Genomic DNA, 27737 nt, shown 5'->3' on the forward strand with positions numbered 1-27737 from the left:
ATTTTCACCCATGCTAACCACAGAGTACAACGCTCCTAGACTGTTTTTATGTCTCAAAATACCACATGTACACACATTAGCACAGATAAAAAATGTTAGTATAACATTTATATATATTCTATTTTGTATTATGTACCCACACTCATACCCTTATCTTTAACCACAAAATGCATCTCAGGGCAAATACATACCAGTTTGTGCTAATCTGTACAGCCTGGAACAACTGGCAGAGTTTTAAGTACGGATGGGCTGTTGCAGCTGCTACCAATTTTTCAGTTGATTCGGGAATCAACCAGGAAAAAAAAATTTTTATTAGTATCATAGCTGTCTAGTTATTACCTACTACATAAAACCATGAACAAATCAGCTGGTCAGACTATGATTACTGAGCTTACTTTTCTATTAGTATATGGAACTGCTTTCACATTATAATAAGAAATACTCATCCTTTATTATTTTCAGGTAAAAATTTAGGAAAACAAAGATACTTTTATGTTAAGGATGAAGTTGCTGCCAGGCTTCATTAATCTGCCTCAGGAATCCTGTCACCCGCCTCCAAGTGTTAACAACAAAATGCTAAGGCAATGATTTCTCCCAGTAGACCAAATCCCTAGGATTAATTGTCCCCAAGTCTCAACATGGCTCTGAGAATCTGCCGTGAACCATTATTTTCCACTGGTGTTTAAGAGGAGACATATACAAATTGGCAGTCGGCTTATGCAGCCAGTAAACTTAACTTGTCACAAAGAGCCACAGTACTTTAAAAATGAAGAAAACATAAGTTTAGCCTCACTTCTTTTTTGGGGAGTAATGTAAATTTATAAATGCAGAAGTACTGAATGTACTTGCAATATGTAGAGTTAGGCTCCCATAATAAATACTTTCTCACTAATCAGTCTGATGAAGAATAACTTGCTAGCACTGGGAAGTACAAACAGTCCAATATACATTTAATACTTTTGGTCCTTGTGAGGCAGAAGATTCTTTAGAAGCTAGCCAGCTGAAAGGCTAATTAACCAGGAGAGTTCTAACCTTTTTAACCTCTACAATGTGATGGACATCACTAAAATACCAGCGCTAAAGAAACAGTTTTCCACCTTGTTTCCACTGCCAGACAGAGGATGAACAACATCCACACTCCCCTGGTGTGATGCTCCTGGCAGGGCAACTTTTCTCCATCCCTATCTCTTCCATCGAGAAGGCACGCTGGAAGGTGAGTGAGTCATGCTACTGTAAGAATCACCTTGCCTACAGTTTCACAGGGTCTATCAGTCCTATAATTCCACATGCCGTCATTATCCCACACTCGGTCATGACACACCTTTTCTGAGGAGTCCTTGTTCACCTGGTTCTTTGCCTTCAGCAAGGCCAAGATTCTCATTTGCATTCAGTTTTAGGTTTTTATGTCATTTATTCATATTACCAGTAGGACAGAGTTTTAAAAAAGATTTATTGTATTTGATTCTAGAAATGATAGAAAATAAAAATTGATACAATAATGTCACACACCCTTGGAAAGGCATATTTATGCTTTCGTACCAGAGCACAGTTTGATGCATGGCCAGAACTGGAAAGACCTCCGCCATGGGTAACAAAGGGAATGCTGCTGATAGGAGGAGCCCTTGTTAAGTTTGTAAAAGTTTTCTTCTCTGTCATTTATTTTTGGGCAAATATCAGTCCAGCGGAAAGAGTTAACATAAAAGGCACCTGGAGTAAAAAGTAGACCTTAACTAAAAATAGCTGCACATGTTTACATAAAGAAAAAAAGCCCTATTGATGCAACTCTCCTGCAAGGCCATGATAATAATAAATGCAAAAGCTATTGCAACCGGAAAGTCTATATACACTTAGTTGAACCTGCTTTATGGATAATAACAATCACTTTTGTGTTTATAAACCTGTGGATGTTTTACCACTATTAATATGAGCATAAGTACTGTTATTTATATTTATAGGGTTTTTCTGAGGGGAGCGGTGTCACTAATTATTATCCATAGTCAATATTTGTTTCATTGCATTTTCTCTTAAAATGCATTGTTTTGTATACATTCAGAGATGCATTAAAAATTCCTATTGCCCTTCAAGAATGTAGCAAAATATAAAACTGCTACTTTAAACCAAATTTCTTTAAAATGATTATAAAGCCAATAAAAGCTGACATTTTGCTATGACTTAAGCACCTGAAATATATTCTAACCAATTCATATTCTCTGAACTAAAATGAGGCGCCTCACGATTTCTATATATGTACAAATATTGCAAATTAAGCTAATAAAAACTTGGAAAAATACAAATAGTCTTTTACTACAAAGATCCAAAATCCACACAGGGGCCTGCACTAAGAGGAAAATGAACAGGATGCCAGCAACACAAGTTGGCATTTTCTAATATGGGGACACAGGCCTCAGCGGAGCCAGGTGGTGTTCAGCTGGGTCTGGTTCTTGATGCTGGTATCCATTTTAAGCACTTCGCGAATGGCCATGGTCGCGTAGGTAGAAGGAGGGAGAGAAAAATCCATCTTCAGAGCTCTGTATTTGCCTTCTGCCAGGCAAGAAAGGAGACAACAGACAGAAAAGTAAGGCAGCTGCAGACAGCCTGGTATGAGTCACGTAATCTCCATACACAAAGAACTGCGGTCCTTTCCTCAGCCTGCTTCCCAGAGAAGGAGCATGGAAGAAAGGGATCTGTAAGTAGAGGATTCAGCTGACTCTCTACAGTAATTCTACCTGGACCCTTCCTAAAAAGGGTGGGTGACAGAAGAGAAAACCCATGTACAATGTTTTCACCACACGGTGAAACTGGACAAAGAAAAGGCAACAAGAATTTGATGGTGAGAAGGCAGACAATGTCTTAGACTCTCATGCTGGATTTTCACTCATCTTCGTTAACTCTTTATGGTGGGGAGGAGGGTATTCGATCACATGATACTATAACCACCTAAAATGTTCTTTCATTTTCAGTGCAAAACACTGCTTTAATCACTGACCTCCAGCTATAATCTTAAAACTAAGAAGACAAAACACAAAATAGAAATCACAGAGTGGGTTGGGAGGCAGTGGGTGTTGGTAAGTTTTTTAAAAATATGTTTCTGTATGAGAAAACATCTCCAAGTTGACAAAGAACTGATGGCTAAGTAAACTTACCAGAAGCAAACACTGGTGGTGGTTTACCTTCCAGGTTGTCCACATCTGTGTTGAAGAGTGGAATTTTAGGATCATCATATGCAACAACTTCCCTTCAAAACATATAAAGAAAGAAAAGTGTGAATGTGAATTTCTATAACAGGTACTAGGGTGCTCATCATCATTTGCTTAAGAAAAACACATAGGCCTAGTATAGATAATTCTAGGTGAGACTATTCAGTAACAGAATAAGGCTAGATTTTATATACAAATACTACACAGCAAAGTGACAAATGATGGCAATCTATGTGAAAGACGAGAGATGTTTCCCTAGGATGGAAATTCTTTTGTATGTGGTTGATATGTAGTAAACTTCACTTGGCAGAGCTGCGACTGAATTAATCACAGCATTTATATTTCTTCCAGAGTGGTTATCACCACTAACAACACTGTGTCATTTTGAGAAACTGCTCTCCAGAGCGGGCAAGAGCAAGGACAACTCTGCCAACCTCTTCCCACAATCCAGAAGACAGGAGGGAGGAGGCCAAGGGAGAAGAGGAGACAGAGAAAAGGAAATGACAGCATTTCCTGATGGTGGGCAACTGGTCCAGGCTTTAAGTTTTTAATTATCAAATAAAGCTTTACATATTACTAAGTATTAAGGTATTTTAAAATGGGTTAATACAAATGCCTTTTTCTCTCTAGAAACATGATATTGAAACAATCATAACAGTGTGGAACTCACAGCTGAGTAAGATAACTAGAAAATATCAAGTTTCTTTAGAAACAGGGAAAAAGTTCATTCTCAGCACATCTCTTCAATAATTTACCAATATCAATAAGATGTAAACTTAGCCACTTTCACTATATTTGAATTCATTTATCTCCTGATAACTTGAAAAATACTGAATAGTCGTAGTTATGATAATACTATTTAATAACAATAATAAAACTCATATATACCAGGATGTAAGCACTGAAAAATATTTACGTGATGCAAAAGCTTAAAATCTCACACAGTAATTCAGTTCTATTTCATTCAAGACTATTACTCACCAGCTGACATTCTGAGGACGAATAATGATCTTTCGGTAGGCCCCTGATAAGGAATAATCTCTAATTTTGTGTCTCATGTTGTCAATATCAAGATTGTCTGCTGTGAGCATCTCCCTGTAGGCTTCACTAACTAATAAAAAACACAAAAAAGTTAGGTGGAATGCAGCATGTCAGCAAGCTACCCTGAGCTTGACTACAAAAAAGGTAACAAAAGTCCAGTTAGATCATCTTAACAAAATTAGTCACATCAACTTATAATCCAACCTGTTCTCTAGAATTAAAATTTACTGCCTTACTAACTAGTACTAGGTGTGTCCAGTTTAGGTTTGTTTCCGACTTGTAGATTATCTCTCCCACCAGACACAGTATCTGGGTATAAGGTTCCCAAGCCAGGCACAAAAGACCATTTCATCAGAAATTACTCAACTGCAACTTACATGTACTCAGAGTTGGAAGAGACTATACACAGAGCCTCAAACTCTTTCCAGAAGAAGGTAGTTATAAATAAATGTATAAAAATAAGAGACCTGGGAATACCATCTGGCTCACCCTCGCACCTGATGTAGAATCTTTTTTTATAACACCAGAGACAGGCACCCAGCCTTTGCTTGCACGTTGCCATCCATAGGGAGCTACTACCTCGTGAGGCACGCAATTATTGGAAAGATCTTCCTTTGCCAAACCGACATGCTCTTTGTGTGACTTCTGTTGACTGCTTTCAGACACAGATTAACTGCCCCCTTCCACATGTGTTCATAAGTACTGGGACTTTAAGCCATCTCTTCTCTAGACCCATGTTCCCCCAAATGTTCTGTAGTCCCCACCGAGTCCTAATCTGCCTTGGGTAACAGACTTATATTATAGTAACACTGGAGAGCTTTTATGAAGACTACCACCAAAGTAGCCTTTTCCGTTTATACATTTGCTCTTTGAACATAAATGTGAGAATTTACATTTAACCATATTAAATGCCCTCTGTGGTACTTTAAATGCCTTTTAAATACTTACTTTTCATATAATTAACTATTTTGGGTAATACTACTTGCAAACATGCTAATCAGATTTCTTATTCAAGTCATTTGTAAAAAAATGTTAGGCAGACCAGGGTCAAGGAAAGACCTCAAACCCACCTATGAGGACAGCTGGGCTCTCTGACTGAGCGCTGCTATCAAAATGCCTATGTCATGAATCCACACGCCGGGGCCGCCACCCAGCCAGCCTGTGAGCCCTGCCACGGCCACAACGTCCCCACTACGGCTCCGTCAAAGGCTGTGCTGAGTAAGTGATGCCGCCTAACCCAAAGTTTCTGACCTTGAGAGGTACCAGAAAGAAGAAAAGAATGTTTTCTTTTTCTCTCTCGGAAAGAGGGCAAGTGTGGTTCTGAGAACCTCCGTGCCTCCTTCTCTAGCTCCCGGTACCCGTCTCCTGGGTTCCCCACCGGGCCACGCGCACCATCCACGCAGCACAGGTAGGCCACGTCCTCGGGCATGTGCCTCCCTTACTCGTTCTCCCGCTCTCCTCTAATCCTTCTCCCTCCACGAGGCCAACCTAACACAGCAATGTGATTAAGTCAACACGTGAGTGGAAGATAACCACTCAACTCTTTCATAAGTATTTGCCTTATAAAAGAAGGGTGCTAATCCTCAGCATTCTGTAATTTCAAGGAATATAACATCAATAAGTAAACTAATTCTGCCCTCTCAAGAGAAAAGATTTTTAAACAGGAAAACACCTCCTACAGAGCAGCCCTGGTGAGGAGTAAACTTTCAGGGTCAGTTCCACCAAGTTGGTCCCACACTCAGGGCTGCTTCCTTTTTTTCAAGTTCTGAATCCTTGAACAACCATCCCCACCCCGCCGCCACCCCCCGCCAATGGCATCCATGAAGGTACAAAAGTAATTTTCAACAGCCTCTGGGACATGGGAAATAAGGGTAGGGAATTTCCATTTTATAAACTTTCTAAGTTTCTGGAAATTTCTAAGTTTCCAGTTTATAAACCTCTGAGCCCAATGAACAGACATTACTTATATGGTTAAAAAACAAAAAGCTTTTAAAAAAGCAATGTTAAAGTAGAATTGGGGCTTCTCTAGCAACTCGGTCCATAAAGAATCTGCCTGCGATGCAGGAGACCCAAGTTTGATTCCTGGGTTGGGAGGATCCCCACCAGGGGTGGGGTTGCAAAGAGTCAGATACAACTTAGCAACTAAACCACCACAAAGTAGAATCATTCAATCACTTTCTCAATGACGCTTTCCAAATTCTCCCATCTTTAATAAGAATTAGCGAATTTCAGAAATTTAAATAATGGCGCCAACAATAACAGCAACAACAATACCAACACTGTCACTACCACCACGATCTCCACCATCTGGTTTCTTAATTTAAATCATCCATCTGAATGCATCCATATCAGGGAGACTTTTACAAGTAAACATGGCTTACAATATTTGAAATCTAAACATTTTTTTCAAGTCTGATGGAAATTAATACTGATCTTCCTTTTCTCTCTCTGTACTCTTGGGTGCCAATGGCTTAATTATGTTAGACTTTAACTATTTTCCCCATACAGGGAACTTACTTTTATGCTTGGGGTAGATAACATCAAAACCAGGCAAAGGCATTACCACATCATGGATGGAGTAATTATTAACATCATCTTCCTCAATAAAGGTGGCTGTGGCTGAAAATACACCAATGAATAAATTAAGAATATGGGCAGCATTTTCATGAGCCCAATCTTCTAAAATTACATACATCTAAGCAATCAGAAATGCAAGCTGATACATTGGTTCAGTGGCCCATGAAGCTTAAAGAAATTAATTTGGAATATATGCCTTTCTATCTTTTCTATTTATCTATTTAAGAAATAAATATGGATTTAGAAAGAGCAGAAAACGTACAGTAAACTATTTCTCAGCTGCAAACCTCAAGCTTTAGGAATACCTTTAGCTTTCTCCTCAAATAATACTACAAAATACAATCTTGAAAGCTATCACAATGAGTGCATTTTGCTACAAGAATAAACTATGGGAAAAAAAGACAACCCAGTCAGTATTTAGAGGATGAAATGTGGTGGCACAGGGGACATTAAAACCCACCAGATGTGACCAATATTGGATAAGGAAAAATTAAATCAGGAAAAAATTAATTAAAATTTCTGTACAAATGAAAAGCTCTAGTGGATTTACTGGGCACACCTACAGATGAGCAGGCTGTCCCCAGACAGTTTCGGGGCAGACTACACCAGGAGAACATGGACTTTGGAAATAGAGTTAGTTCAATTCCCAACTTTCTCTTTTTTTAAAACCAGCTGTGGAACCTTAGGGTGAGTGACTGAACCTCGTCTGAAAAACAGCGTATTTCACAGCAACACTGTGAGCTTTAAAGTAAAGGGTTTAGAAGGCCTGGCACACAGTAAGGGGTCAATAGCAGATGGGGCTGTCTGCACATTTTATGAACATGTCAGGCACTGCGTATGCACTAAAAGTCTATTACATCACAGCCCCCAAGCAAAGTGAGCTCCAGTCTTGTGCTGACTAAAAGAAACTCTTTAAGGCTGACCTAGAACAGCAGGGAGGCTGAAGCACATTCAGAGGTGTAGAGAAGTATTTGACAGACTCAGGTTAGGATCTGGAAAGGGATTTTAGGCAACACTTATTCCAAATCTTATCCTAGTTAAGACAATGGAGACTAAGGTGCATATTTTCAACTCAGAAGCATTTTTCTTTAAAGATAACAGATCTAAACCAGTCAGTCTGAGCTTAAACTGTCCTTTCATCTCAAGCTTACCAGACACAAGCTCTCTATCTTAACCAGAAGCCAGGCTGGATTTTCAGCACTAGTGTCAAACAACCGACTGCAAGGTGGGCTGAGTAAGGATGGTGTCTGCCTTTTACCTCCTTTAAGAACAAGGTCGCCGGGCACAGGTTTCAGCCCATACTCGTCAATCCTCTTGCTCACCATGTTGTTCCACACGTAGCTCTGATAGCTGTGAATGTACATTAAGCGATTGTTTCTTGGTATCTGAGGGGAGGGAAAAAAACAAGCAAGAGGAAAAAAAAAGAGAAAAAAAAAATTCTGAATACTAAAAGTACTGTACTTGCCCAGACATCCGATTTGTTAAGTGGCGCATCTCATGTAAGAAACTCCTAACTCCCATCTCCCATTTTTTCTAAGAGCTTACAGAGACAGTGACTGATACATGGCAACCAACTTCAGAGACGGAACCCCTCAGGCTGCAAGGTATTCACAACCAGCAGCAGCTCCCGTTTCGTACCCACACAGTGCAGACGTGAACGTGAAGAAAACAAGTGCTTTGGAATTCATACTCTACATCAGCAGTTCCCAACTTTTTTGGCACCAGTTGACTGGTTTCGTGAAAGACAATTTTTCCAGGGACACAAAGGGTGGGGAGGGCTGGGATGATCCAAGTGCATTATGCTTACTAAGCCACCAGGAGGCAGGAGGCGGGATCTGACAGGAGGCGGAGCTCAGGCAACAATGCAAGAGATAAGGAGTGGCTGTAAATACAGATCTCCATCCATAAACAAGCGTCTCTCACTCACTGACTGCTCACTTCCTGCCGTGCCGCCTGGCTCCTAACAGGCCACAGACGGGTGGCCCAGGGGCTGGGGACCCCTGCACTAACTCAAAGACACAGACTTCAAGCTCAAGGAACTTACACATCAATCATAGAGCTAACAGTGTTTTCTAGTTGTACAGAAGGCAAAAGCCTATATGACTGATTGACAACTAATTTCCTGGAACAGGAATCCTGATTTTTTGGCAGTACATCTGGGGAACAACAAGCAAAACTTAACAACTTAAACTTTTAGTCTATTGGGATTATGGTATCCAAACACAAATATAGGCTATACTCACCAGGATGGTACCCAGAGAAACCACACTAAAATGTAGTCAATGAGACCACTTACTGTGTAACCCTCTCACTGAGACAGGTTACATTCTGATGCTGGAGAGTGACCAAGAAATGACCTCTATGATGGGTTCTGATTTCTCAAATACCAAGACATTAATACTTCATTTAAATCGAACCTCCTCACACGGGTGTTTTTTTCATGCTCTCCATGTTAATCGTCACCGTTCCACTGTCTGCACCCGCCGCCCTCCCTGGTCACCATCCAGGGTCTAAACAAGGACTACTCAGCTAACACAGCTCTCAGAGATCGCCAAAGGAGCCTTATTTACCTTCTGTTCTTTTGAAATTTAGAAAAATTTAAAGATAAAAATTTCAAAGCAGTAAGCGACCTTGAGTCAGGGCCTGACTTCACAAATTGCACTCACTATGCCAAATGCCGAGACTATATTCTTCATTCCGTATTTTGAAAGTCCTCGGAGAAGCTGCCCTTCCACACACCTTTTGACAGGTAGTTTTCGGAGGGCAGCGGCTGGGTCTTTGGTCTTCGCCCATTCTTCCCTGCATTTAACCAAGTACCCCTTTTCAGCTGGAAGGGGGGGAAAAAAGCTGTGATTAAACAGTTTGTCCAGAAGACAGACTTTCATAACTTAAAACATTTCACAGAGAAGACAAAATTAGGAACTGCTATTTGTGACAGAGGTACTCGGAAGAGCTTCTGCTCACCTGAGAGCAATAATCAGAAATGAAAAGACAGGAAAGGCAGAGAGCTTACAGAACTAGATGGCTTTCATGCTACCATCTCAGGACTTAAAGTCGACCACTGAGCACTGCCAAGCCGACTCAACATCAGACAAAACCTAGGCAGCCCTTTCTTCCTTCCCTCTCTTTCTACTGTATTGTCGAATGTAATGGGAAACTTTCCATAAAATTAGACCACCTTATCTCTTTTTAATGTGCAAATGAATAATCATCTACAGTGGACATAATTATTTTGGTGATTTATAAAGTGATACTTAAATCTTTTTTCAATACAGTATGACATTAGAATTTCTAATGAACTCTTCAAACAAAAATTCTCTGTGCTTTCTCCAAGTTTTTATATTATATTACACTCTGTTTTTATAACAAATTAACCACCACTGAAATCTGTTTGGATTCCTATACGTTCAGAGATTTAGTAGTACACAAAGAAATGAATGTATTCATTTATGAGTTAATAAATTAGATGAGCTTGAGCTAAAGAGCTGAAAATAAGAGATAAATTATAAGTCTCTAATATATACATAAGACTTGTACGAAAATAAAGATGCAAAAATTCTGAAATAATGATGCCAATTTGCACCTATACTTTTATTATTCAAAGCAATTTCATGAATATTGAGTCATATATTCCTTTTTTTTTTTTTCTTAAGATTATTTTTATTCTCACCTCCAGAACGGGGTTTCAATATTAAATCCATGACTTCAGCCCAGGAATTTTGTAGTATAGCTCTAAAATTAAACAGCATTTATTTTACTTAATTTTGCATTAAGATGAGTTTTATCTGCCCAAATTTGTAGAGCCAACAAATCATGTTAACTTTATATATTTTATTAAACTTAAAAGCAGAAAAACTAATATTGATATAATGACACAGGTTTCAAATGTAAATGTCAAAAGAACTAAAAAGAGAGAAGAAAATTAAGAATATAACATTTATATCATTTAGTATCATCTCATTTTTAAAATGCTATACAGTACAAATACTACCTAGTCATGCTTTAAGCTGTTATACATGGTATTATTTGTATAAGTCAGTCTTTACATATCAATATTTATTTGAAACTTTCAAAAAATTTCTCCCCTGTACTAAAAAATTTCTCGCCTAGGTAAAGAGAATAAATACAGTTTATCTTTCTGCATTATAATTCTCACCAAAATGGAAGTATCTTTACTTTTGCTGATTATAAGTTGTACATGTTTCTATAAAATTAAACAGTACAGAAGAAAGGAGGTTACCGGTATCTAACCTCTAAAAAACAAACACTGTTAACACTTCAGAGTGTAGATTTCAAGACCTGCTTCATCTTTACGTGTATGCTATTTTTCCTTTTACTTTTATTATACTATCTTTTGCCACACAGAGGATATATTTCGTGTATCATATCTGAACATTTTTTCCTCATTAAGATTTCTGGGCTTGGAGTCAGAAAGCTCTTCCCTACCACCAGAAAACAAAAATCCCTCCTATTAATTTTTCTGTTTTTCTACTTAACTAGGGTTTTTATTTTTCACATTTAAGTTAATCTATATGAGATATTTGTGTTTTATGTAAAATGCTACTGTCTATATTAATGAGACCACATTTTTAACCTACGCGTTAACTAACTAGTAATCTACTACTAATCTACTAACTAATCTACTAGATTTTTAACCTACTAGTACAATGAATTATTCTAAAAGATATCCCACTGCTGGCCATTCTTGAAGTCCTGGAACAAGCCATGTCCCAACAGTCTTAAAACACCCTCCTGAGTAAAACATTCTTCAGCTGGCCTAGGCCTTCAGTAATATTTCCAAAAAGAGCACAGTGCTATCAGGACCAGGTGGTGGTGCACCAAATACCATGAAAAAAGACTTCCGTGTCCAAACACCTTTGTTCTCTGGCTGGCCACCTGACTTTGTAAACAGTTCCACTGAAAACCAGCCATGCTCATTACCCTGTGTGCTATCTCTGGTTGCTGTCACCCTGTACCAACAGTGCTGAGGAGCTGCCGGACACACTCTGTGGCCCACGAAGTCTAACTCTTTATGACCTGATCCTCCACAGAAAAGGTGTGCCAACACTTGGCATAATGTAGAATTGCTTAACTACGAGACTTCTTACATTACACTTTTAAGATACTATCACACGCGTGAAGGTTCAGTATATGTCACCATAGTAAAGATGGATATATGTGGTTTACAATAAGCCACCCTATGTTAAAATGGTTTCTACTTTTCTGATATTATTAGTATCTTTCCTTTTTTCACCTTCTTTTATAAACCATGTAAAGTATATATAGCATAAAATTTACCATTTCAGCTATTTTTAAGTGGACAGTTCTGTGGCATTAAGTCCAGCCACACTGTCGTATAACCATCAGGACCATCTGCCTCCAGGGCTCTTCAATCTTTCATGATCAATTCAGAATTCAGTAGACAGGAACTCCTTCTTTCCTCTCCTTACAGCTCCTGGCATCCACCATTCTACTTTGTCTATGCATTTGACTACTCTAAGAACTGCAGATAAGAGGAATTACATAGTGTTTGTCCCTTTGTGACTGGCTTATTTCACTTAGCATAAAAGTCTTCAGGTTTATTCATACTGTAGCATGTGTCAAAACTGCCTTCCTTTTTAAGGCTGCATCCCACTGCATCTGTGGACATTCTGTTTATCAGTTCCTCTGTTAATGGACACCTATTTGGCTGCTTCTACCATTTGGCTATTGTGAACAATGCTCTTCTCAACATAGGTGTATAAATATCTGTTGAGTGTTTTTATTTCTTTTGGATATACATCCAGAGATGGAACTGCAGAATCATACAGTAGTAGCTCTGTGTTTTAGTTTTTGGGGACTGTCCATATCATTTATACAATGGCAGTTCCATTTTATATTCTCACCTGCAGTGTGCAAGGGCTGCAATTTCTCCACATCCAACACTTATTTTCTTTCCCTTTTTGTTTTTTTTTTTAAATAATAGCCATTCTAACGGGTACAAAGTCATATCCTACTGTGGTTTTGATGTACATTTCCCTAATAATTAGTGGTACTGAACATCTTTTCATGTGTTTATTAGGCATCTGTGTATCTTCTCTGGGGAACAGTTAAGTTCTTTGCCCATTTTTAAATTAGGTTTTTTTGTTGTTATTGAATTATATGAGTGGTTTTTGTTTTATTATTTTTTTGCCATTCCATGTGGCGTGTGGGATCTTTGCTCCCTAACCAGGGACTGAACCCAAGTCCCTTGGCAGTGAAGCATGGAGTTCTAACCATTGGACTGCCAAAGAATTTCCCCCTTTTGCCTGAGCTTTTTACCCTCACAACACAGCCTCAGAGAGGTAGAGGAAATACTACAAGATATTTTCATTGTGTGCTCTTAAGGATGTGTGAACAAATGCAACTTCATAGAGTCAGCTGCTGAAATCATGGAGTGAAGTTGAGAAGACCCCTCTCCTCTCAGGACTGCAGCTGACAAACCAGTGGGCTCGAGTTGCCTCCCCAAGCCCAAATTTCACCTTTGCTAAAGCAAAGAATCTGAAGTGCCAGGAAGAACATGAACTAAATCATCTCTCAGATCACTTCCAACTCAAGCTTCCCAATCCTAACTGCCATGTGAATAATCATTTAGGTAACACAGTATCCACAGACAGCAGGATAGTGTAAGTAAGCTTATCAACCCAAGTATTTACTGACGGGATTCCCACCCCAGCTCACCAAGAGGGATTTCCTATTATCACAAAGCTGATCAGAGAGTTCTTAAAATAAATTTTGTGTGCTCACTGCATCCTACACCACTTTCTTTAAAGGGTGAGGGAAGGGCAGGTACCAGTTTAAGAAATTAGGAAGCACCTGTTAACAGAGACCATGAACTACACGTCTCCTTCAGGCTACTCTGGGCTCGAGTTAACCCAACCGCTACTGCTGGGTCACTTACTGAGCCAAGATTTATCTGTGTAAAAGAAAACAGAATCCCTGGATGGGCTATTAGGTGGGAGAGAAAAACTGACTCATCAGGTTAAAGCTCTTTGAACCCTGACTTACTTTTTCACCTTGTACATGAACTATCATAAAACGGAACAAAACTTAGAAGGAGGCTGTGGATCAGTTGGTCATCTAAAAGGATTCGTGTGGTCCAGTTTTCCAGGAAATCTAGAAATAACTAAAAACATCACTGACCAAAAAAAAAAATCCTGCTTCTTCTTTTTTTTTTTAAATGAGAGAGTTCTTTCGGACAAAAGTTAAAAAATTAAATACAAACCTTCCAACTTGATATGTGGGGACAGCTGTGGTTCCGAACCTTTGCATTCCGTAGTAGTTGATAAACCCAATCTCCTTGAGAGAGTTCATGGCTTGCTCCACTTGGTTATCAGTTCCTGTTATATTTCTGGGGGGGCGGCGGGGGGGGGTGGAAACAACACCAAATGACCCAGAGAAAAAAATTTACAGGCAAACACACTCAGGGATGCAAATCCTAAGTGGCTTGATCTGTGCCTCTCCCTGGTCCTGTGGAGCTTTCTCTCTACTTCCCGAGGACTTTGTCTTTTTAAAAACTGCCAAGTGTACACAACACAAAATTTACCATTTTAGCCATTTCTACGTATGCAATATGGTAGCATTAAGTACGTTCAAGGTGTTGTGCAACCTCTACCACTACATACTTCCTGAACTGTTTCAGCTTCTCAAACTGAAACTCCAGGTACTGAACAGTAACTCTTCACCTCCCCACCTCACACCCCCGGTAACCTTTATTCTACCTTTCTGTGTCTATGAAGCTGCCTCTTCTAGGCAGGTGGAAGCGTAGGCCGTCTTTTGTATTTCAAGGGGACGGCCTCACTCCAAAGGTGGCGCCGAGTGAGCGGAGGGGTGGCTGTATTGGTACAAACACCACAGCTGGGTTTGCTCTCCCAGCTCCATCGGACCCCACCTCAGCTTCCTGGGCCGCCACTGGTGCCAGCTCACTGGAATTAACAACTATTCCGAGGAGACTCAAGGTGATCCGAGAAGATCCTCCCTGGTCTGTACTCCGCGCCGCAGCTCTTTACCTGAGGACAACCGTGAAGTGATTTCCTTGAAGCTCTCCTAATTTCAGAGGGTTCTTCTGATAGCTGAAATTCCCCAGCTTAAAGTTCATCAAGCACTTGTTCAAGTGGGCAAGTCTTTGTGCAGTTATTCTAAAAAATACAAAATGTAAAAGGAGCAGAAAGATGGTCACGACATGCTACCTGGCTAATATGATCCAGGACAGTTTATGACAGAAAATGGCAGCTTAAAATGAACTAGAAGCTGTGGTGACAGCAGTGAAAGGCATCAAGGCCGGGGGGTGAGTCCGCCTCTCACTCGGCCCTGGGGTGTTCCTCCGCCCGAGGACACCTGTTCCTGCTGGAATGACGTAACCTGGGCCATCGTTATATTCTTCAGAGTCTCATGTTACTTGCATACTAATAATGGAACAATTCTGTTTGAAACGTTCTACTTTTTGTGAGGGGAGAAGGGTGAGAAAGGGAGCAGAGAGCAATTCCTACAGGTAAAAAAATTTCTTACTAAGCATTAAAAAAGAATCATATTTTTATTTTTGTCCACCGTGTTGTAATCGCACTACAGAAAACTTGGAGAAATACAGAAGAAAAAAAAACTCAGTCTCATCAGATAAAAAAAAAATCTGTTAGTATCTAACTTTGAATTTCCCCCTATTCTTTCTTTCTTAAACACATGTCAGATACATGTATACGATCTTTATCTGACTATATATATTTAGTCAGAATCCTATTACCATAATCTATACTTTCCTGCTATCATTTAAAAGGTATTACAAAGTTTTCATGGAAAACTCACTAACTTCTTTAATAGCAATACATGTAAAAAAAGAAATACAGTACCAGAAAGCCTCTGCTGTATCTCTGTCCCTCAATACCCTGCTCCACTGGCAGCCAACATGAACAGTTTCTTGTATATCCCTCTAGAAATACTTTCTGTACACGTAAGTGTTCCTATTATCTTCTCTCCCTTTGGAATTTCTCAGTAAGCTTCTAATATATGTTATATGGACAGATCTGTTTGACAGATTTTCACAAAGTGAATGCAACCATGTAACCAGCACCCAGATCCTCCCTTTTAAAAAACAATTTTTGTGACATTTACAAAGTGTTTACCATCTTCCTTTATTGACGGACAACTGGAAAACTGCGTATTAGAGACCTGCCTTATCCAGAGAGTCCTTTCAGAAGCTGCCTCGCTCTGTGCCCAGGGTGGCTGCTGCACTGCCTGATCTTTTCTCCGGCCTTCATCTGACCAGCCCCCTGGGATGGCCATTTAAACTGCTACCCATCTTCTGCTATTACCACAAAGTACTCTCTAACAAACATCCTCATACAGACTTCATGGTACACCTACATAGGTGAATGATTTAGATATGCTCATATCTAAGGAGAAGTGGCGGATTTTAAATTTTAACCCCTACTGTCCTCCAAAAAGGTTCTACCAATTCACACTCACATCATTAATATGTCAGTGCATACTGTCTCATGCCAGTCTCCTCACACAGCACGTTATAAACCTTTTTTTAACTCTGCCAGGCAAAATTAAAAATGCTATTTTCATTTTTACTTAACTGATTCCTACTGCAAGAGAAGTTAAACATTTTTTCATATCCTGACTGTGGAGTACCTATTCTTCCTACTACCTCTTTTTCTATTGGATTGTTAATACTCTTCTGTTTTCATAGATTAAAGAAATCTACCCTTTATCACATAGTGAGAAAATATTATCTCCCATTTTGTGAGTTCACTTAATTTATAATATTTTTATACTTTGGAAAATTTTCCAACTTAATGTTAAAAAAAAAAACTGGTAACACTGCAACGAAGTATTCTACTTTACACTCAGATTTACCAGCTGTTAACATTTTCCCACTGTACATGTATTTCCAGATATATGAACACCCCATACCACACATACATGCACAGACACAGACACACACACACACATTCTGAACCACGTGAGAGTGAGCTGCAGCCTAGGAACATCTCATCCTTAAAGAGAGTGCAGTGTGTGTCTCTTAAGAACAGCAGTCTCCCAAGCTACTCACCACCAGTAACCCTCAGGGAGCCTATGGGAATTCAGTGCTACCGAAGAGCAGTCCAGATTCAAACTCACCCAATTCCCCCAATAACACTACTGAGATTTTTCTGTGTGTGTGCTTAGTCGTTCAGTCGTGTCCGTCTCTTTGCGACCCCACGAACTGTAGCCCACCAGGCTCCTCTGTCCATGGGGATTTTCCAGGCAGGAATACAGGAGCGGGTGCCATGCACTCCTCCTGTGGATCTTCCCAATCCAGGGATCGAACCCAAGTCTCCCACATCACAGGCAGATTCTTTACAGTCTGAGCCACCAGGGATTTTTAACGCCACTTAACTTCAGGATCTAATCAAGGACCAGGATGATCATTATTTCCTCAACAGTTTAAGACTCCTATAGCTTATGCGCAAAATCTTACTGTGAGGAAACAATGATTATCCTGGTTCTTGATTAGATCCTGAAGTTAAGGAGCTTTAAAAAAAATCTAAGTGACGTTACTGGGAGGAATTGGGTGAGTCTGGATGTGGACTGCTCCTCAGTAGCACTGAATATTCACTGGAAGGACTGATGCTGAAGCTGGAGCGCCAATACTTTGGTCATCTAATGTGAAGAGCCGACTCACTGAAAAAGACCCTGATGCTGGGAAAGATTGAGGGCAAAAGGAAAAGGGGGCAGGAGAGGAGAAGATAGTTAGACAGCATCACCAACTCGAACGGACAAGAATTTGAGCAAACTCTGGGAGACAGTGAAGGACAGAGGACCCTGGCATGTTGAAGTCCATGGGGTCACAAAGGGCTGGACATGACTTAGTGTTTGAGTGACTGAGCAACGAAAAAAAGACTCCCACATTTTGGTGGGGGTGTCACGCAGGTGATGCTGTGGCCTTTTTGGTATATCACAGCAAAATGGTACCTCTGTCTCCTTTTCCTTTAAAAATTTTTAACCTGCGGGGTGCCATTTTAAAAATTCTGTGACTATCCTGTTTCCCCACTGTCTTTCATCCAACTGTTTAGGTACCCAAGGATAACCATTGGCAGGCGCAAATATTACTGTGTTGACTGTGAAAGAGTGTTTTTTTAAACCCACCATTCCTCCTATATCAGTTGACATTCTACAAATAAGGACTAGACAGTAAAATTTTAATTGAGAGTTTTTAAAAACAGCTCTGGGATTTAAGGTTTACTTGAAAGAGTGTCCCTAGTTGGAGATTATTTTTTTAAACAGTATCCCCAGGTGTAAGTAGAGTGCTTTTTTTTTTTTAAACTTTTTATTTTGTATTGGAGTACAGCCGATTAACAAACAATGTAGTGCTTTACACTTATTCAGTTGTTGTTTTAGAGTAAAAAGGATACTTTTTCTTCTGTTTCATTTCAGCTTACAGTAGTGATGTGTCTCATTTACAGCAGTGCTGGCCTCCATGCAATCATTAATACACTAATCTTCACTATTGGTCTTTTACAAAAGCTTACACTGGCTGCAGCAAAAAAAGAAAGAACTCCGGGCACTGGGGCTCCAGGGCTTTGACTGGGAGTTTCTGTTTACTCTCCCCAGTCAACTGCTGATGCCAAAAGTGGCTCATTTAGAAAGGAGGGGGATGAGGTCATGCTGTCTCCCCGGCTTTAAATTATGGACTCTCTTCATCCGAGGCAACAAGAAGACTAAGGAAAGAAGAGGGGAAAGTTTTTCACACGCAAGCCAGTAACTGCATCAGCTGCTGCTCAGTGGCTTTGGTTCTGCATTTTAAATTAACAGCGTCACATGTTTCTGTTTTTTACTCTTTTTGTTTTTTAAAGGTAGGTTATGGAGTATAAACACTACATCAAGGACTTGGCTACAAAAAATAAATATTCACAAATTCACTAGCTCTGAACATCTTTTCTCTGCTGTTACTTTGATTACACAGTAACTGTGGACATATCTGGGTCTGTAATTATTCTAATTCTACCCGTTTATGTGTATCACACTGCTTTAACTGCTATACTTCTATAATAGGTTTAAAATATACTGTGGCTAGACAATCACATGTAAAAAAATGAAATCAGAACATTTTTCAACATCATATACAAAAATAAACTCAAAAAGGATTATTAAAGAGCTAAATCTAAGACCAGATACTATAAAACTCCCAGAGGAAAACAGGCAGAACACAGTTTGACAAAAATCACGAAAGTATTATTTTCGATAAGTCTGTCTTCTAGAGAAATGGAAACAAAAGCAAAAATAAACAAATGGGATCTAATTAACCTTAAAAGCTTTTACATAGCAAAGGAAACCATAAACAAAATAAAAAGACAATCTACAGACTGTGAAAAAAATATCTGCAAATGATACAAGCAACCATGGTTTAATTTACAAAACATACAGTTTATATAGCTCATTATCAAAAAAACAAACAGTCCAATCAAAAATGGGCAGAAAATAAATAAATTTTAAAAATGGGCAGAAGACCTAAACAGGCATCTCTCCAAAAAGACATATAGACGGCCAACAGGCAAATGAAGAGATGCTCAAAAATGCTAATTAGATAAATGCAAATCAAAATTACTGTAAGATACCATCTCACACTGGTCAGAATGGCCATCATTAAAAAGCCTACAAACAGGGCTTCCCTGGTGGCTCAATGGTGAAGAATCCACCTGTCGACGCAGGAGACATGAGTTTGATTCCTGGTCCAGGAAGACCCCGCACGCTGTAGAGCAACTAAGCCTGTGTGTGCCACAACTACTGAGCCTAAGCCACAACCACGGAAGCCTCTGCACCCTAGAGCCCCTGTCTGCAACACGAGAGGCCACCAGTGACAGGGCCACGCACTGCAACTAGAGAAAGTCTGCACAAAAGCAAACACCCAGCACAGTCAAATATACATTAAAAAAAAAAAGAATAGGAATATAAATTGGCACAGCCACTGTGCAGAACAGTATGGAGAGTCCTCGAAAACTAGTACAGAGTTGCCACGTGATCCAGCAGTCCCACCTTGGGCACACACCCAGAAGAGAGGAAAACTCTAATTAAAAAAGATACATGCACCCCAGTGTTCACAGCCTCACTATTTACAGTACCAGTCAAGACACGGAAACAACCCAAATGGTCATCTAGAGATGAACGGCTAAAGAAGATGTGGCACACATATCCAATAGAATATTACTCGGCCATAAAAGAAAGAATGTCATCTGCAGCAACATGATGGACCTGGAGATGATTATCCTAAGGAAAGTAAGTCAAAGACAAATATATGATATCAGTTACATGTGGTTTAAAAAAAAAAGGAACTTATTTACAAAACAGAAACAGATGCCAGAGAAAACATACTTATGGTTACCAAAGGGGAAAGACAGGAGGGAGGAATAGATTTGGAATGTGAGATTAACATATATATACACTACTATATATAAAATAAACAAGTATGTACTACATAGCACAGGGAACTGTATTCATTATCTTGCAAAAACCAATAATGGAGAAGAATCTAAAAAAGAATACGTGTTTACATATAATACAAGTATAAAATCGACTTTGTTGTTCATCCAAAACAATGTAAGTCAATTGTACTTCAATAAAAATAAGTAAATTACTCTAAAAAAAAAGGGATGAGTGAAAGAAATAGATTATTATAAATCCAGAAATAGGGTGGAGAGTGTGGTAAAAATGTTTTAGTAATCTAAGTGTACAATTTACTCCAAAATCACCATGGGACTGTTTTAATAAAAATATTTTAAAATTATATATATATATATATTATATATTTGACACTAATCCCCCTTTATTAGTCATTTCTTCCAGAATTTTTATGGTTAGTTCTGATTCTTTCCCACATTACGATCAGCTTGATTAGTTTGAAACATTCTATTGGTATTTTCATTTAGTATCAGCATAAATGTACATATTTATTCATTAAAGAACATTTGTATGTATCCAAGAACAGACTACACCATTCATTTACTCAAGTCCTTTTACATCTATCAATAGCATTTCAAAGTTTTCTTCACAGAGAGATCTTACACTTCACAAAAATTTTTGTTTCTAGGTATGTTCTTTTCTTCACCTTCTTCTGTGTAAAAGAGTTTTTTCTGTTGTAATTTCTAATAGGCTATCATCTGAATGCTGATTTTTGTACATACTCTTTCCTATTTTGTATAAATTTCAGTCAACTCCTTGAATGGAAACAATCATAACGTCAGTAACAAAACTGCCGTCTGGCCTCCTCCTAATTTTTACATCATTTATTTCCTAATTATTCTTTGTATTATAGTCTGTCAAGAACAAAGATAAGTAGTAGCAATAGTGTGGTCATCTTCATTTTGTTCTCAATTCTACTAAAATGCTCTAATATTTCATGGTTAAACAAGATGTCTGGTTTTTCACTTGCACATTTTGCCATTTTAAAATATTTTCACTTCTTCTTATGTTAGTATTCATCTTTCTCTACTTTAGCAAAGAGCATTTTAAAAAATTAGAAATAATCTAATATAGTAAAAAATAACCCATCAGTTGTAATTTAGTCATTCATTTTATTTAAGACTTTTCAATTTGGGTCACCTGGGTTGTTGACAATTTTTTAAAGCTACAAGTAATACTACACAGTACATCACTGTGCCTCAGCAAGTGGTTTTAACTTTCTTCTGAATTCAAGCGTCCTCTGAAGAGCTGAGAACTACCAGAACAAAGGGCATCTGAGCTTCACTTTGTTGACATTTCTCTCTGGACTGCATGGTGTTTCTCAGAGTGGGCCCTTGAGCGCATTCTTATTGGCTTTTATTGCCAGGAGCCACGTTCCAGCTTTGGCAGGAAGTAACTACAGGGGTTGGGAAGGTCTGGATGTGGCTCCTGGGCCCTGAGCCTGCATGAGAGGCTATTCTGCCCCTGAGTGCCTGGTCCAGAGACCCAGGCCCGCATTAGACTAATTAAGGAAGCTGCCCCACAGGGGCCTATGCAGCCTCCCAAGTCCCAACGTTACATGGAAAATTACTGGGGAAATTTTATTCTATTTCTTCATTAAAAATACGCTGTTACTGAGTTAAACTGTTTAAAATCCACCATATAATACCAGTTTGCCGTTTCATCTCAGAGAATTCTTGTTTCCTTGCTGAAAATTTAGTCATATTCCCTGAAGACAATCAATTTCTTGATGCATTATCAATCAATTTGTTTCCTGGTTCAACATGTGCAGAAGCAGCCTGACCAAATTTCCTAAGGAAAGAAGATGTGTCACTGTCCACTAATTATTATGAAACGCAGAAAGCTAGCCAGAGAAGCAGGCAAAGCTCACATTCCACTACCCTCTCTCCTGGCCCTGAATGCTCTGTCCAACCCAAGCACCAAACGGTGTGAAGTGGGTCTGCACCGGCTCGGGACAGCCGCTCAGGGGAACCCCGTCCTTGACTTCAGGTATATGGAGATGACGGCAGACCCACAGGGCATCAATTAATCCAGAAACAGTATCCCAAAGAGTCCAGGAAGCAGAGGATCAGGATGAAGAGTGGGAAGAAAGGGAGAACCGAACCCATCTTTGGTCAGTAACTCTTACTATAGAAATGGATAGGAAATTTAAGAGCCAAGGGGAAAGAAGGAATCAGGCAGCTTGGCAGTTCTGGAAAGAGATTAGGGAGACTGCTTCCCAACAGCCATGAAAGACAGCTTTGTTCATTTTTTTAATGAAGTTGAGCTAAAGTGAACATAACAAACAACATCATTTCAAGCATTATAAAGTGCACAATTCGGGGGGTTTAGTATAGCCACAGTGTCGTGCAACTGTCACCACTATCTAATTCCAGAATATTTCCATCACTCCCAAAAGAAACCCTACACCTATGAACCCCCTTCCCTTTCCCTGCAACCCCTAGCAACCACTAACCTACTTTGTCTTTACAGATCTCCCTATCTGGGACATTTCATACAAATATAATTACTACTATGTGGCCCTTTGTGTATGACTCCCCTTACTTAGCTTACATAATGTTTTTTAAGATCCATTCATGTTGTAGTATACATCAGGGCTTCCCTGGTGGCTCAGTTGATCAAGAATCTGCCTGCAGTGCAGGAGACCTGGGTTAGATCACTGGGTTGGGAAGATCCCCTAGAGAAGGAAATGGCAAACCACTTCAGCACCCTTGCCTGGAAAATCCCATGGACAGAGGAGCCTGGCAGGTTGCAGTCCATGAGGTAGCAAAGAGTTGGGCACCACTGAACAACTAACACATGTACTTCATTCTTTTTCATGGCTGAATCATATTCTACAGTTGATTCTTGAATACACAAAAACATGTATTTGTGAATCCCACTAGCATAGCAGAAAGCAAGAGAACACTCAGTTCTTGACGGTGTGGGTGCTCCTTGAGAACTGATGGGATGAAGTTGACAATACCTTTCATGATACTGTTCACAGTTTTAATTTTGATGATCCTGGATCAAGCTCTTTGGTTGTAAATTCATAGCAATCCTGTGAGTAACTTGGGGATACCAAAAGCTCACTTTTAAACACCAGGAGCCAACCTAAGCAGCCTGTTGCACAAAATGCCTTTATTAACAAAGCCAGGGAAATACTGGCCCAGGCTCAGAAAGGAGACTGGCAGGAAGAGGCAGGAAGAGAAACAAATCATGCTGAATGAGGCTGTTCCTGCTTGAGATCCTGTGAAAACTACTAGGTGACTTTGGAGAGTTACATGAAGCTGAAAAGCTGCTTATCCCAAACACTAATCAATTCAGCGGTAATTAAAATCCTTGCTGTGGCAGAGTGGGTTTATCCTGTCTACCAGTTCTCACGGGAAAGGCCAATCCACTCGGCCCCACAATTCCATTAAGCAAACGAAGGGTGTAGCCTGCATCCGTGAGATAAGTGCTTTCCAAAGGCCAACATTTAGGTGTTTAATATGTTTTCTTACTAAGTCAACAGGAAGATGATAAAGGCAGCAAAGGTCTATGAAGACAGAGTCGCAGTGTGATCAAATATGACACCTGGTGGCTGAATAAGAAGAGAAATAAGTACACCTTCGTTCTTCGAAAATGTCACATCATAAAATGAAACACAAAATAAGAAGATGCCCGGTTTTCACACTCAATATTAGTAATTTTTTTTTAAAGATTAAAATGTGTCAGGGAGGATTCTGAAGAAGGATAAAGGTGATAAACTGGTATCACCTTTCTACAGGGCAATTAAACTCTGGATCAAAAACCTAACACCTAGAATTCCACATTCTACTGCTAAGTTCATCTTTTTTTTTTTTTTTTGCTAAGCTTATCTTAATGAAGTTATCACAGATGTGTGCCAAGATTTAGCTACCAATATGTCCATCATGTAACTGCTTATAACAGCAAGAAATGGGAAACCATGTCAAATTAAAAAACAGAGTAACAGCTCATAAATTAGGATACACTGGAAAAGACCCTGATGCTGGGAAAGATTGAGGGCAAGAGGAGAACGGGGTGACAGGGGATGAGATTGTTGAACGGTATCACCAACTCAGTGGGCATGAGTTTGAGCAAATTCAGGGAGACAGTGAAGGACAGGGAAGCCTGGTGTGCTGCAGATCATGGGGTTGCAAACAGTTGGACATGACTTAGCGGCTGAAGAACAACAACATATATTTAAATATCTTTTGCTACATGCTAACAGGGAAAGATGTACATCACTTACTGTTTGCAAGAAAAAAATACACTTTATATAAATATTTTAGTTTTAGGAAATAAACTAAAGGAAACTAAGAGAAAAAAAGTTTTCCACAAAAAATACATCAAGCCGTGAACAAGGCAATCTGAAGAAATACAACTGTGGTGGTACTTTCCTTTTCTACCTTATGTTTTCTGTGTTGAAAACAAAACAAACGAATCTATCTTTAAATTTAGGTGGAGAAAATCAGAGCCAGCTGGCCAGAAAGCACAGGATTAGACTATTATTTCAGACACCAAAGAGAAGGCAAGAACCTTCTATGCCCTATATCCAGAGTATGGGGAAGGCTGACCCCTCGAGCCTGCCAGTCCCCTGTTCTCAGGAGCTGCTGACCAGCCCATCAGAGGCTATTTCAAATCTTCCCAGTCTTTTCAAGTTCCCTCTCCCACTCCCATCCCCTTCACTCGCAGCAGATGACCCCACATTCCACGTGTCTCAGGAACAAAGAGACCAGGGCAACAGGTGGGAGTGCCAGCATCTTCAGGCGTCACCCCCCGCTCTGCCCTAGACACGGCGCCACGCACACCACTGCTAGAGAAGTCGTATCGTAGACAGCAGAGGTTCTCGACCTGCCTTTATGCCTTTACCACGACTTCGTGCCCAGGGTCCAAGGTCAAGGAAGAGAAGGGCTGGAAAATGCATTAGGATGCAGTTGGGAACTCAATCCTGATGCTATCTCAAATGAATCAGAAGGTGGGAAGGGAGCCAGATGGCAGGGGACTCTGGGGCGAAGAGGAGGTGCCACATCAACTTCCTTATGAAAAGACAGGGGAATTACAAGCACATATATGCCTTTATTTTAAGTGGGGAGAGCAAGCATAGATGACTTTAGAATTAACAAGTTGGTAAACTAAAACGCTGGACTGTATGCGTTACAAGCTGGAAACAACACAGGCAGGAAAAACATCAACAACCTCAGATATGAGGATGATACCACTCTAATGGTAGAAAGCAAAAAGAAATAAAGAGCCTCTTGCTGAGGGTGAAGGAGGAGAGTGAAAGAGCCGGCTTAAAACTAAATATTAAAAAAACTAAGATCATGGCATCTGGCCCCATCACTTCATAGCAAATAGAACGGGAAAGGGTGGAAGTGAAAGTGACCGATTTCCTCTTCTTAGGCTCTAAAATCTGTGGATGGTGACTGCAGCCATGAAATTAGAAGGCTAATGCTTCTTGGCAGAAAAGCGATGACAAACCTAGATAGTGTGTTGAAAAGCAGACACATTACTCTGCTGACAAAGGTCCGTACAGACAAGGTTTCGGTCTTCCCAGTGGTCACGTATGGTTGTGAGAGTTGGACAGTAAAGGCAGAACACCAAAGAACTGATGCCTTCAAACTGTGGTGCTGGAGAATACTCCTGAAAATCCCTTGGACAGCAAGGAGATCAAACCAGTCAATCCTAAAGGAAATCAACCCTGAAAACTCATAGGAAGGACTGATGCTGAAGCTGAAGCTCCAGTATTCTGGTCATCTGATGAGAACAGCCGACTCATTAGAAAAGTCCCTGATGCTGGGAAAGACTGAGGGCAGAAGGAGAAGAGGGCATCAGAGGAGGAGATGGCTGAATGGCATCACTGATGCAATGGACATGAACTAGAGAATACTTCAGGAGATGGTGAGGGACAGGGAGGCCTGGGGTGCTGCAGTCCATGGGGTCACAAAGAGTCAGACAGGACTGGGTGACTGAACAACAACAATAAACTGTACATATACAAAATGTACAAGTTTTAACACGCGAATAAGCCTGTGAAACCATCACTGCACTCATGACAACAACCATTTGCAACCCCCATTTCCTCCTGCCCCGTTACTTCTCCCTCCCACCATCCCTCACCTCAGGGGTGTGTAAGCATGGACACCTGAGCCTGTCTGACCACCCAGCTTTCCAGAATCGAGGATGGACACCTGAGTCTGTCCACCTGTCCTTCTAGAATCTAGACCAGTGGTTCTCAACCAGGGCTATTCTGCTTTTCGAGAAACATTTAGCAAGGTCTGGAGACATTTTTGTCTGTCACAGTGCTGACACGAATGGGGGAAAGTTATTGAAATCCTGTGGTAGAGAGAGACCAGGGCTGCTGCTGAACGTCCTAGAGTTCACAGTATGGCCCCATCAACAAGGAATTATCCAGCCCAAAGTGTCAGCAGTGAAGAGGCAGAGAAGCCCAGTCTAGATTAAAACTTGAGCATCCAGGGAATTCCCTGGCGGTCCAGTGGTTAGACCCTACATTTCCACCGCTGAGGGCTTGGGTTTGGTCCCTGGTTGGGGAGCTAGGATCTCATAAGCTGAGTGGCACAGCCAAACTAAACAAAGAAAAAACCCTCGAGCATCCCATTTTCTGTGAAAGCCTCCCTGGCCTGCCCGCCACAATGAGTGCCAGACTTTGTTATCAGGTCTACCCTAACACCCCAAACACACCTCTATTTTAGCATTTATATCACTGTGTGTAAGTTCTGATTTACCTGTCTGCTCCATTATAATTACTTCAAAAGCAAAGACCACCTTTTTCCTCTGTAGATCTTCAGTGTGTAACAAAAGAGCTCATTCACTGTTTAGTAATTAAATTTTAAATAACTTACATTTAACAATCAATGAATAAGAGAGACAAGAGATAAAGAAGCACATATTCTCTTGGTTCTACCACACAAATCCTTTAAAAATGACATAAACAATACCAGCTTGCTGAGAAAACATTAGGGAATGCAGGTAAGAAAGAAGAAAAGAAACAAATAGAAAAGCAGTTTTTTGAATAGACAGAGCACTATCTAAAGATGGAAGAGGTAAACCCCACAAAGCAAATCCTCAAACTTGGAAATACAGTGCTAGGCTTTTACAGAACGAACCCCAGTATGCACTCCTACTTACTTGAGAACAGCAATCTCCTGAACGGTTATGGCCCTTTTATCTTTGGTTCCCATGTAGGAGAATATGTTTGGCTTGACTCTGATGAGACAAAAAAAAACCATACGAAGTCACATACCGTTAGGAAATCACGCTTCTCATAATTTAAGATTTAAAATAAATATACTTAAAATAGTAAGAGTAAAAGAAAAGTAAGGAGAAACTTTATTTAAAAATATATTCAGGAAAACATAAATTAGTGTTTCTTAAAAGCTAAGAAACTAAATGATGCCTGGACAACTCCCTCCTTATCTCTGTGTGACTTGGAATGTGTCAGAAAAGGAAGTAATGCGCTTCCTG

The 27737-nt window shown here is 39.9% G+C and overlaps 1 protein-coding gene across 1 annotated transcript in view; it reads right to left on the minus strand.

The window, feature by feature from the left end:
• Window positions 1-1431: 1431 nt before the first annotated feature.
• PUS7 (pseudouridine synthase 7) overlaps window positions 1432-27737 on the minus strand; it is a 51927-nt gene continuing 25621 nt past the window's right edge. The window contains exons 7-16 of the mRNA XM_043872088.1: window positions 27402-27479; window positions 14843-14971; window positions 14059-14184; window positions 10486-10547; window positions 9482-9642; window positions 8074-8200; window positions 6756-6857; window positions 4179-4308; window positions 3144-3235; window positions 1432-2541 (exon numbers count right to left, since the gene is read on the minus strand). Of these exons, the coding sequence (XP_043728023.1) occupies window positions 2405-2541; window positions 3144-3235; window positions 4179-4308; window positions 6756-6857; window positions 8074-8200; window positions 9482-9642; window positions 10486-10547; window positions 14059-14184; window positions 14843-14971; window positions 27402-27479 (1144 nt within the window). The 3' untranslated portion in view covers window positions 1432-2404. The remainder of the gene's footprint in view (window positions 2542-3143; window positions 3236-4178; window positions 4309-6755; window positions 6858-8073; window positions 8201-9481; window positions 9643-10485; window positions 10548-14058; window positions 14185-14842; window positions 14972-27401; window positions 27480-27737) is intronic.

The sequence above is a fragment of the Cervus elaphus genome, chromosome 18 (assembly GCF_910594005.1).
Source record: "Cervus elaphus chromosome 18, mCerEla1.1, whole genome shotgun sequence".
Taxonomy (NCBI): Eukaryota; Metazoa; Chordata; class Mammalia; order Artiodactyla; family Cervidae; genus Cervus; species Cervus elaphus.